A 12,764-nucleotide genomic window follows, 5' to 3' on the forward strand; every position below is an offset into this window, starting at 1 on the left:
TAAAACTGCAAAACTAGCCATACAGTATTGTTTTCAAATATATCTAAAGATGAATCTAAGTAACATGAACAAAAGTTTGATTTATCGTCCGTATTTGTAAAGAAGTTTTACATTTTTACGGTGCAGATTTTTAAAGCAATTGAACTGGAAATAGCCTAAAACCAGAACCTTTAGAAGCTCGCAAGTGGAAAACATATTATATGATCTTGTATGAATTCTATACAAATTACATCGGATGAATTGCAACATCAGATGAATCAGAACATTTAGTAGTTCCTAACGCGTATTTTAGCTACATTTTTATCTAATAATCATTTCAATATGCTTTTCCACAAGTAAAATTTAATATTTTTGAAAAATAAGTATTTACATTTAAATTTTATGGAAGCGGTGGCATTAAACAAACAATAATATTATATACAATATATTTGTCTAAGAAAACTTTTTATGCTATATTGAACTAATATGATGGGGATACCCTGTTTATTATTTTTTATCACATTTAAAAAGAACAGAACTAAATTGCCTTACGTGTGCGTTGACATCTAATAAATGGATCTCCAGTATACTGCGGAGGGCAGCTGCAGATTGGATTATGGTTAATAACTTGGCATTTGGCATTAACTCCACACGTTCCAATGCACGGATTTCTGCATTTTTGATTTGAACAAGCTTCATTCTGACCACAATCAGAGTTTACGACACATTCAGGTCTGCAAGTTGGAGGACTACCTATATATCCAGGGACACAAGAGCAAACTGCTTGTCTATTTATTTCACGACATTGGCTGTTTGGACCACATGGTGATGGGCTGCATGGTCGAGTAACTTCTTGTGCTAATAGTAAAGAAAAGCGGATAACGTTGTCAGCAGTTGCATACTATCTAGGATAAGTTGTTTCAACTCATTTTTCGCTGATATTGCATACATGCGTAACTTTAAAATAACAATTATTTACGGGAAGTTTTCTTATATTTTCCTTAAGCAGTGCATTACAGTATTAACCAGAAGCCCTAACTTTATTGTGAAAATTAATTACCAAATATCATAGGTTTGCTACCATTAATTTGAGGAAACTGATTGTCCTTCATACTTTGATGGATTTGCTACTATTAATTTGAGAAAACTGACTGCTTCTTCGTGATTTTATGGATTTGTTGCCATTAATTTGAGAAAACTAGATTTTATAGATTTATTTCCATCAATTTGAGAAAATGATTTCTCCTTTATGATTTTATAGATTTGTTATCATTAATTTGAAAAAAAAAATAATTGCTCCTTCATAGTTTTACGAAATTGTTACCATTAACTTGAGAAAACTGACTGCCCTTTTATGATTTTATGTATTTGCTACAGTTAATTTGAGAAAACTGATTACCCCTTCACAGGTTTATGAAATTGCTATGATTAATTTGAGAAAATAAATTGCCACTTCGTAATTTTATGAAATAGTTACCATTAATTTGGGAAAACTAACTACCCCTTCAAAACCAAAAGCAAACATATATGCTTTCTATGAGAATGGCCAAAGATTCTATTTCTGATGGAAGTGGTTGCATTGAATACATATCTAAGTACCAATTCGGACCCTACTTCAAACAATAGGTCCTGTTCCATATGGCCTTAGTACTGAGAAGGAATGTTAAATTTAGTCAATTAATAAATCTATGAGAAAAATAGTAATTTCTATATCCAACGACTAATATTCTTTGATTTTCTATTTGACAAAACTCTGTATTCAATAATGTGACCATAAGATTTGATTCTTCCGTTATTCTGAAGTTTTCATCATATGACGAGATGCGTATTGCAAAATTATTGTGGTGGCGTCGATCTTGGCTTTAAAAATTTTTGCTACTTTATTGCATATAACATTGCATGTGTGCAAACTCAAATTGTCACATTTATCTTTATCTTGATAAGAGATTTTTACATTTGTGTAACAAATGAATATTCAATTACAATATATAATAAAATCAAGCACTTTCAGCCACATATAAATAAATTAGAAGCTAAAAATGAGTTGATAACAAATATCGTAAAGTAAAAAAGAATCGAATCAGCAAAATGTTGGAGCATTTTCTGTAACATTCTCCATGTTAGGATTTTTTTAAAAGAAAAAATAATAGAACAAAGATATTTAAATTGTTTCTAAAACAGGAGAATTTGATTGTCCGAACAGACACTATTTTAGCATACATTTTCTAAAGGAGACTGAACAGAACTATAATCTTACGTGGTGATAATCTGCAGCTAACAAAAGGATTCCCAGTATAACCGTCAGGACATCTGCACATTGGGATATGATTTACAACTTCACACACAGCACCCTGTCCACATGTGCCTGGACATGGATCAACACACTTATTTCGTAGACATGCTCTATCTCGAGAACAATCTGAACTAAGAACACATTCTGGTTGGCAACCAACATAAGGATCACCATGGTACTCTGCTACACAACTACATACACCATTTGAACATTGAGCGTTTGGTCCACACGGAGACGGATTACAAGGATCCGAAGCTTCTACAGGAGCTGGGGCTGTAAGAAACGCAATTTTACATGTGAGGTATGTTGTAAGGTCCATAATCTCAAAAGGTGCTCACTTTCGTCCCTCCAAATTCTTATAGATTGCTTAAAAATTATATTAGACATTGAAATTTTGCTGACAGCTTACAACATTGTCAAGACTTTGGTATGAAACGGTATTTGCTACCTTTCCTTACCTAAGCCTTCATAATACTGACAACTAAAAGCAAAACTTTTAGTTTAATATAGTTTCCAAACCATTTTATAAGAACTTGAAGGAGCAAAAATAGTGTCATTTGAGATTGTTCACTTGATTTACATCACAATGTTCTAAGCTCCATTGAAGATAGTAAGAAAAAGTAAAGTGTATAACGATTGTGCAGTTGACCTATCAAGAAACTATTACCAACTTTCGATATTGAGACAAAATACTTAGAGATAATAAGTGCATATATTTCTTATATTGAATGAAACTAATTGATTTATAGGTAGTTTCACAAAGTTTTTATTTTTATTTTTGAAAGAAACTTTTTAATTTCTTTTATAGAGTAAGGAAGAAACATTATTGGCTAGATGAATTGACTCCCAAAGTACTATATAAATTTCTCTACGATTGCATATTAAAGTTGTAGATGTAAAACATAATAAAATATAAATTTCCTTACGTTCTGGTGGTTTTGGGAAACAATTTGTGAAAGGATCTCCTGTGTATCCTTCTGGACAAGAGCAGACGGGAGTGTGATTCAACACATGGCATTGAGCACTTATACCACATGAACCTGGACAAGGATCTTGACATTTCTCTCTTATACAAGCTCTACTACTAGCACATTCTGAGCTTATCACACATTCAGGACGACAGTTCGGGGGACTTCCTATATATCCAGGTTGACAAGAACAAGAAGGAGTTCCACCTATGTCCCTACACTGCGAGTATGGTCCACAGGGAGAGGGCACACAAGGGTTTGTTGGCCGTTGAACTGGTTCAGGAGGTGGTGCTACAAAAAATTATTTTCTATGAATTTAGAGTAATAGATGAAAGCAAAATTTATTTGTAATGTAACAGGGGAATTAATTTTATAGTTTTTAAGACCAAACTACATGTAAAACTTTTCTTAAAGTTATTTAGTTTGCTTGCATCAATTACACAAAAAGTATATCAATAACAAATAAATAGGGAATGAATAATGATATTACGTAATTTATTAATGTGAAGATATCAAAACTAGAATAAGGAAATACTTCCTTGTACTACAGTATACCATAAAGAAACAAAGAGGCCCTATAATGTTTAACAAACTATTAATTGAAAAACTGAATAAGTAATGAAAATAAAATCAATAAGTGCTTACGTGGAATTGAATAACAACGAGTGAATGGATCTCCGGTATACCCTTGACGACAACTACAGATTGGACTGTGATTAATTACTTGGCACTGAGCATTTAAACCACAAGGACCTGGGCAGGGGTCACTGCATTTCTGATTGAGACAAGCTCTGTTCGATGCACACTCGGAACTAACAACACACTCTGGTCTACAACCTGGAGGACTTCCAACGTAAGTGGGCATACAAGAACATACAGCTTGCCCATTCACTTCTCGACACTGACTATTTGGACCACAAGGCGATGGATTACACGGGTCTTCAGGTTCAGTAATAACAGCTAAGGAGGAAAAATACATTTTGTATAGAGAAGTACTAATCACGCTTGTTTTCGATTTTTCCTTTCTTGAAAGAGAAAAGTATAATGATGTTTTCTTTGGAATTTATACTTCTATAGTTATTTAGTCTAAATTTTAAAATGAGAATTACTTTATTTTTGAAAATTGTTTTCTATTTCTTTAAGAGCTATCTTATTTGTATTGAAGTTCATTCAATATTTTGTCTAATGTTTTTGCAAATTGCTTTTGTTCTACTATTGTCATCAAGTACAAAAAGACCACAAAACAATTGAAATTTGCATTTCATCATATCCAAGTATCCATGGCCTGTTCAAGGAGCATGGGAAAAGGTATGCTTCTTCAAAATTTAAAATCAGTCAGTCTTCGTCGTAGAATGTTTATAAAACTATGACGAATTTGAAATGTGTATGCGTTGGTAAAAAAAAAAAAAAAGCATAATAAGCGAGCAATCCACGGAAAGAAATAATATTTTTTTGACAAGAAAATAAGTGAATAAGAACGAAAGTGTTAACGAGCAGATGAGATTTCATTTCATATCGTCATTTTTGAACTTTATGACCAGTCCCGGATTTACGTATAAGCTAAACAAGTTATAGCTTAGGACCCTACTCTCTTGGGGGCCCCAAAAAATTTTCAGAAAAAAAGAGCGGATGTACATTTTCAAACTATAAGAAAAACACAAGTTACAAAACTTACATACATCAACAGTATTTTGTGTTGTGTAGGTTTCTATGATGGGGGTAACGGGGTCCCTCCTGCTATCTTGCTCCCACAAATATCACTAGTTTGCTCATTTCTGAACAAAGAATGCCGGATTTCTTCATGGACTGGTTGCATGGCAACATGTAGCATGCAGCTGCAGACAATTTGTTTTGACAAAAGATAGCTGGGCATTAAAGGCCCCGTGACTTTCAATAGCTTAGGGTCTCATCAAATGTAAATCCGAATCTATCTATGACGATTAAGAAATTGTGTCTTGTCTTAGTATATATATAAACAAGATTTAGTAAGGGTATATGAAGATTATTCACAATCAGTAGTGAGCGTACAAATTAAGTATATAGGACATAATTTGACTCTAAGAACTTCATTTTCATGAGATAGTGTTATAGTTTTCGTGAGTTATAGTGTTAAACTATGTATTTATAACTTTTTTTCTTTCTCTTCTTTAAACGTTTCCAAAATATGTGACCTTTTTGTACTTTTAAACTTCAAAATATTCACAAAATAAAGAACACAATGAATAACGAAGATTTCTAGAAAATCAAGAAGCAAAACAAAAACTTTCAGTATAAGACAAAGACACAATACAAAGCATTCAACAAAAGAAACGAAATGAAGTCATAATCTTACGTTGCTGAGACTGAACGCTGCAGAATCTGAAAGGATCGCCAGTATACCCAGGATAACAAGTACAAGAAGGTAGGTGATTTACTACTTGACAATCTGCATTCTGGCCACAAGTTCCTGGACAAGGATCTTCACATTTATTACGTATACATGCTCTAGTTGAGGGACAATCTGAATTCAGTACACATTCCGGTCTACAACCTTCATAAGGGTTACCCACATAATCTGGCAAACAAGTACAGGAACCAGCTCCATTTTGTTCTCTACAAACTGCATTAGCTCCACAAGGAGACGGACTACATGGAGTTGGGCGTTCTTGGACAACCGGTGCAACTGTAATACACGTGTCAACAATATATTCTAAAATTTATCTATAGGTATTTTTTTAAAAGAGTAAATTTAAGAAATAATAATATTTTATAATTCAAATATTTTGTTTTAATTTTGCAGATGAAAAATGAACAAGATTTTTTTTCTTTCTTATATTACAAATTTATTAATTAGCCTTCAAATTCAAGACTTCAACATTTTAGTAAGAAATAAATATAAACTAAGCTACGTTCTCAGGTCATAAACAGATAAAAGTATTTTTATCTGGAATACTTTCAGAAAGTTTAATTTAAAAATGGATTATCAATTTTAAAGCAGTACTCTAAAGAATATAATTATCAGCAATTTATTATTAATTCGTAGAAACAAGTTACTGATTAATAAAACAAAACTTCTAACTTTCTTACTTTCTTTAATACATTGAGTGAATGGATCTCCTGTGTATCCTATAGGACATACACACATGGGCGTATGACTGACGACTCTGCATTCAGCATTGGCACTACAAGCTCCTGGACATGGGTCAGCACATTTCTGATTAATACATGCCAAGCGACTATCACATTCGCTGTTGCTTACACATTCTGGTCTACAATTCGGAGGGGAACCTTTATATTCAGGCAAACAAGAACACGATGGACTATCTCCAACAACTCGACACTGTGCGTAAGGACCACATGGCGACGGCTGGCAAGGATTCTTTGGTTTTGGAGGTGGGCCCTCCGCTAAAGAACCAAATGAAGATATTGCTAAATTACTTCTTCGAAAAACATATTAGGTTTTCTTATAACTGAAACCACAATTTTACTGATGAAATTTTACTCTAATATAAAATTCAGTTTCATAATCAAATAACAAATCCAAAGTCTATAAAATGATAATAAAAGTTAAAGATATGACATATTTAAAATTTGTATTCTAATTCAGGTTAAGCAATTCTTCAACTATTGTTCAATAAATTTCTAAAAAAGATATGTGAAATAATTATTATTTATACAGTAAGTTGCTGAATATTTTGAATGTCAATAAACAACAAGATTGAGAAATGTCAATACAGTATATTAGTTCTTACGTATTGGCTGGCATCTGATGAATGGGTCTCCCGTGTAACGAGGTGGACAACTGCATATTGGACTATGATTTACAACTTCACAACGAGCACCTACACCACAAGTACCAGGACAAGGATTCCTGCATTTTTGGTTTGAACATGCCTCATTCTGACCGCATTCAGAATTAACCACACACTCTGGTCTACATGTTGGAGGGTTTCCTACATATCCAGGAATGCAAGAGCATACTGCTTGTCCATTCACTTCACGACACTGACTGTTTGGTCCACAGGGAGATGGATTGCAAGGTTGAGCGTTAATTTGAGCTGAAGATTAAAAACGGATCATATTGTAGAATCATAAAGTGAATATAGTCGAATAATAATTTATTCCAATTTGTTTTCGAATTTTTATTCTCAGACAGGACAAAGAATTAACGTGATTTGTTTTAAATTTTTATTAATTTATTAGCAACATCTTTCAAAGTGGTGACTGATATTGAAGTAATTTCCTTCTGTATTTAGATATACTAAAATAGTTTTGATTTAAGATTTTACTATGTATCAATTCTTAAAAACTTTCACCGCTAGTACTCAAAATTAAAGAAGAAAAGACTCTACAGTTTTTATCAGTTGTTTTTGATTTATAGATTATAAAAATATGAATTGAATTCTTACGTGGAGTTCGCCTGCAGCTAACAAACGGATTACCAGAAAATCCTTCAGGACAACTGCACATAGGGATATGGTTGACAACTTCACATATGGCCTCTTGGCCACACGTGCCTGGACATGGATCTATACATTTGTTTCTAACGCATGCTTTGTCTCGTGGGCAATCAGAGCTTATAATACATTCTGGTCTACATCCTCTATAGGGGTCGCCGGAGTAGTCACGTAAACAAGTGCAAATGCCATCTCTGCATTCTGCATTGGGTCCACAGGGAGATGGATTGCAAGGATCTGTTTCCACTGGAGCTGGTACTGTAACAATACATCAGTTCTCAGTCTAAAGCTCGCTTTCTACCAATTCAAATCTCAGATATGAAATGGAATAATTTGAACATAACAAAAGGGAGAAATTTGAAAATAGGATTTTACTGTAATGTTACCAAATAGTTAAAAAGCAAAGATTGGAGAGAAAACTATAGATGAAACTGGGAATTTGAAAATAAAACACAAGGAAACAACACAATGTACGAATATCTTAAAAAAAGAAAATCAGGGAGTGAATTGTACGTATCGAATACACTTAGTGGAAATATACTTTTAAATAAGAATGAGAAATTATTTTTATTTTCTCGTGTTTGCGTACAGGGATTTTGAAATAAATGATCTAGTTGTCTTTAGCCCATAGCTGAAACTCGAAATACATAATCGATCTACTTATTTTGACAGCAATGGTTTTCTTTCATTCTTTTTTTTTTTCTTATATTTTGTAACTTGGAAAGAAGCAGTACTATTTTTTATGTTTTAAGTTCTGTTTTGTAAATTTTTCCTATGAATGCTATTCTTATGATGTAAATGTTTATTACAGCTATGAGTTTACTTATTGTATATAAACACAGAGGTGTTCATTTTGCTCATACTCTATGATATGCACTCTTAAATTCTTCTAACAGCCCTCCCTTTAAAAAAATGCAACATCCGCTTCTAAACTTACTCAACGCTTTAGACCTAAAATACACTTGTCAGTTTCGAGTACAGTCTTGATTAATATGTGTTGTTCTTTGGTACTTTATAGGCTTTTTATATGTACTTCTTGTTAATTTAAATGTATATGTTTTTCCCCCTCGATTCCCTCCTTATGGACATTCTTGTTATATACGACGAAATTCAATTACAAATCAGTCGATCTCCGTCTTAGTTTATTTGCTGACATGCACATGTAAGTCACACGGAAAGAATAATAATGTAATTTCTATAATGTAGTGATGACTTGACATTTGGATGACGACAAAGACGACACCTGAAGTGACATATGCAGACATATCGCATATTGGTTTCAATGAACTCTGTACTAAAGGAATTTCACAATTTCTCACCCATTGCTTTTGAAGACAAATTTCATATGAGTATTCTTAAAAGTACGATTTGCCCGTCCGAACGCAAACACTGGTAACCCTACACCAGTATATATTTAGTTTTAATACACATAATTGAAAAATTCTAAGAGAATGTTTTAATACTCTATCTAAAAATGTGATAAATATTATATATGTGGTGATTAAACAAGATAAATTGCAATTGTGTGAGGAGTTTACTAGAAACCACAACAACAAATATATAGAAATATAGAAAAATTCCTTACACTCTGGAGGTTTCGGAACACAGTTGGTGAATGGATCTCCAGTATATCCCTCTGAACAAGAACACACAGGCGTATGATTCATGACGTGGCACCGCGCACCAACGCCACACGAGCCTGGACAAGGATCGCGACATTTCTCTCGCATACATGCTCTATTGCTGGCACATTCAGAATTAATGACACACTCTGGGCGACAATTCGGAGGGCTTCCCATATAACCTGGCTGGCAAGAACAAGATGGCTGTCCACCAATATCTCTGCATTGGGAATATGGACCACATGGAGACGGTGCGCATGGATCTACTTGCACAGGGCGTGAAGGTGGTGGTGCAGGTGCTAAAATCAAATGGCTTATTTTGTACTTTCAGTAACTGAATAAATAAAGAATTACATTACTTTCAATTTAATTAACTCACAATGAAAGAAAAGTTAAGTGGAAAAGTATTTGATATTTCAAAAAACGACACCTAGGAACTTTAAAAAAAAAAATGTTTAAATTGAATGAACTCATTAAAGAATTTAATGAATAAATTTCTACGAAATTTCTGCAAAGAGAAAAATAAAACTATTTTGTTTTGAATACGCATCAAATTAATAGATAATAAAGTATTCTTACGTGGTATGGAATAGCAGCGAGTAAATGGATCACCGGTATACCCAGCTCTACAGCTACAAATTGGGCTATGATTTATTACTTGGCACTGTGCGTTTAAGCCACAAGGTCCAGGACATGGATCGTTACATTTTTGGTTCAAGCAAGCTCTATTCTGTGGACATTCTGAACTTACAACGCACTCTGGTCTACAACCTGGAGGAGTTCCGACGTAAGAAGGTAAGCATGAGCAAACAGCTTGCCCATTAACTTCCCGACATTGGCTATTTGGACCACAAGGTGATGGGTTACATGGATCCGCAGGTTCGGCGATTACAGCTGTTGTTGGAAAAATAGAAACGTTTTAGGCTACTGTATATAAGATGTTAGGAGTTAAAGTGTTATTCAACTTTTTTTTTAAAAAAAAGCTCTAGATTAGAAAAAAAATCAGAACGGATATGTCGAACAGGATTTCAATAAATTTGTAAATAATATTTAAGTGTCAAGAAATTAGTTTCCCTCACAACTTGAGAACTGATATCAATAAAAATGTATTATCTAAGCTCTGGTTTCAAATAGGAAAATATTATGAAAAGTAAATCATATTTGCTTGTTTAATATGAAAAATAAAAATTTTCTTACGTTCAGTTGGTTGAATATTGCAATATCTAAAAGGATCTCCGGTATAGCCTGGATAGCAATTGCATGATGGTAAATGATTCACTACTTGGCAATCTGCATTTTGTCCACAAGTGCCTGGACAAGGATCTTGACATTTGTTACGAATACAAGCTCTATTTGGCGGACAATCTGAGTTTAGGACGCATTCAGGTCGACAGCCTTCATAAGGATTTCCTGTATAATCTGGAAGACAAGTGCACGAACCGGCTCCATTCTGCTCTTTACAAACTGCATTTGATCCGCATGGTGATGGTACACAGGGATTTGGTCTTTCTTGGACTACAGGTTCAGCTAAAATTAAAATGAACGAGATATGTTCACGAACTCTGGTTTTTGTTAAAAAAAAAAAAAAAAAAAAAAAAAAAAACTGTTTTATATAAGAAGTTTATGTAAATTTGTCTTTCTGATATATTTCGATCTAAGAAATTAATAAATTATTTTAGTATCTACTGAATTCTTTTATAAAAATATATATATATCATGTGCAACATTCCAAAATGGTTACAGAAAACGAATACCTGACTGAGAAGTTTCGACTATTATAATCTTCGAGAAATAAACTGTAAAGATCTAAAGAAGATTAGATTCTAAATGTGGGTTTTACAACAAAATTATGAGCTAAAGCACAGAAAATAAGTGACTTTTCCTGTGATAAATATTTTTTGTTTTGATTTCCCATATAATGTAATCAATACTGTAATATAATGTTAGTTTTCTTACTCTGCATTATAATACATTGCGTAAACGGATCCCCTGTGTATCCAACGGCACACACACACATCGGAGTATGACTGACAACTCTACATTCTGCATTGGCCCCACATGAGCCTGGACATGGATCTGCACACTTTTGATTGATACAAGCGAGTCGACTATCACATTCACTGTTACTAACGCACTCTGGTCGACAATTTGGAGGTGAACCTCGGTATTCTGGTAAACAAGAGCACGATGGACTATCTCCAACTACTCGACATTGTGCATAAGGGCCGCACGGAGAAGGCTGACAAGGATTCTTTGGTGGAGGAGGTGGTGTTTCAGCTAGATTAGAAATAAATATGCATGTTCAGATGTAAAGAAATACAAAAATCGAAATATAAAAATGTTAGTAGCATAATATTTGACGTAAGAAAAACAAATTGAAAATCAAGTCAAGAAATTGCACTACAACACAATGCAAGAAATTGTTCAAAATATCTTCCCTTAATCAGTGTTCTACCAACTATCAATTTTAAAAGTAGAAGCATTTTAAAACTTCATAACGCAGAATGGTATTGTATCCAAATCAATGACTTATAGTAGTTAAGACAGGTGATGTTAGGTTTTTGCCTGGTAAAAAGACTGCATACCTTTCTTCTCAAGGGAAAAAATAGTGTATTCTTCCTCCCAAATATTTCCGAAGTTACGAGATCAGTAATTGGAAAAAAAGAAATAAATTCTTTTTATTGGAACTAGTATATGAAGGAAGTGATTATTGTTACGATAATCTGTCAGAAAGTTGAATATTCTCTTTTCTCGTTGATGTATAAACTTGTTTTGAGTCCTTGAGTCTTTTAACTCTAAGGATCAGATTTGTGGTGGAATTGGGAAGAACGCTTCTTCAGTTAATTACGAATTAAGTAAATAAGAAATTAGTGGCGGTATTCAAGAATTAGTATAGATAAGTATTACCCCTAGTTTGCTGTGATAAAAGTTTAATTTTACTGAAGTAACTTCCCTCAGGAGCCACCACTGCAACAAACAGCTTTCACATTTATCTATCTACTTCCTTTTAACTCAAGAATGAAATAAATAAATAAAACTTTTGAACACAATATCTATGTCTAATAAATTTTTATTCTTCAGTTTATCAATGATAATCAACAAGTAAAAAATTCTGGTCGGTTTGTAGCATCCACGAACATCAGAGAGTGATTGGTATTTAATCATTCTGTATTTGCTCCAAAGAATATTAATCACGGTTCACTCTTGATTGATACAAGCAAATGAGTTGTCACATTCACCGTCACTAATATTTTCTGATTGACACTTTAAAAGCAAATTCCGATATTCTAATAAACAAGGACTTATGGACTATCTTTAACAAAATATTATGATAAGATCTGTACGGAGAATATTGACTGGGTTCTTTGGTAGTGGTATAATTCGTAGCTAGTTTTGTGTTCGTAAGAGCAATATTCAGTATCTAACTAAATCTAAGACTTTGAGAACTCCATGGATCGAAGACGCA

The 12,764-nt window shown here is 33.4% G+C and overlaps 2 protein-coding genes across 18 annotated transcripts in view; both read right to left on the reverse strand.

Annotated features, from left to right (window-relative positions):
• Positions 1-12,764, reverse strand: part of LOC145694577 (uncharacterized) — a 554,274-nt gene that overhangs the window by 119,804 nt on the left and 421,706 nt on the right. The gene's annotated exons all lie outside the window — the stretch shown is intronic.
• The window catches only part of LOC145694281 (uncharacterized), a 31,899-nt gene that overhangs the window by 14,683 nt on the left and 4,452 nt on the right, over positions 1-12,764 (reverse strand). Inside the window, exons 6-18 of the mRNA XM_081770369.1 lie at positions 11,255-11,575; positions 10,496-10,813; positions 9,878-10,192; positions 9,264-9,597; positions 9,067-9,074; positions 7,629-7,913; positions 6,972-7,277; positions 6,307-6,624; positions 5,573-5,902; positions 3,886-4,200; positions 3,199-3,531; positions 2,237-2,545; positions 532-828 (exon numbers count right to left, since the gene is read on the reverse strand). Of these exons, the coding sequence (XP_081626495.1) occupies positions 532-828; positions 2,237-2,545; positions 3,199-3,531; positions 3,886-4,200; positions 5,573-5,902; positions 6,307-6,624; positions 6,972-7,277; positions 7,629-7,913; positions 9,067-9,074; positions 9,264-9,597; positions 9,878-10,192; positions 10,496-10,813; positions 11,255-11,575 (3,789 nt within the window). The remainder of the gene's footprint in view (positions 1-531; positions 829-2,236; positions 2,546-3,198; positions 3,532-3,885; positions 4,201-5,572; positions 5,903-6,306; positions 6,625-6,971; positions 7,278-7,628; positions 7,914-9,066; positions 9,075-9,263; positions 9,598-9,877; positions 10,193-10,495; positions 10,814-11,254; positions 11,576-12,764) is intronic.

Source organism: Thermobia domestica, chromosome 9 (genome assembly GCF_964235325.1).
Source record: "Thermobia domestica chromosome 9, izTheDome1.hap1.1, whole genome shotgun sequence".
In the NCBI taxonomy this organism is placed as follows: Eukaryota; Metazoa; Arthropoda; class Insecta; order Zygentoma; family Lepismatidae; genus Thermobia; species Thermobia domestica.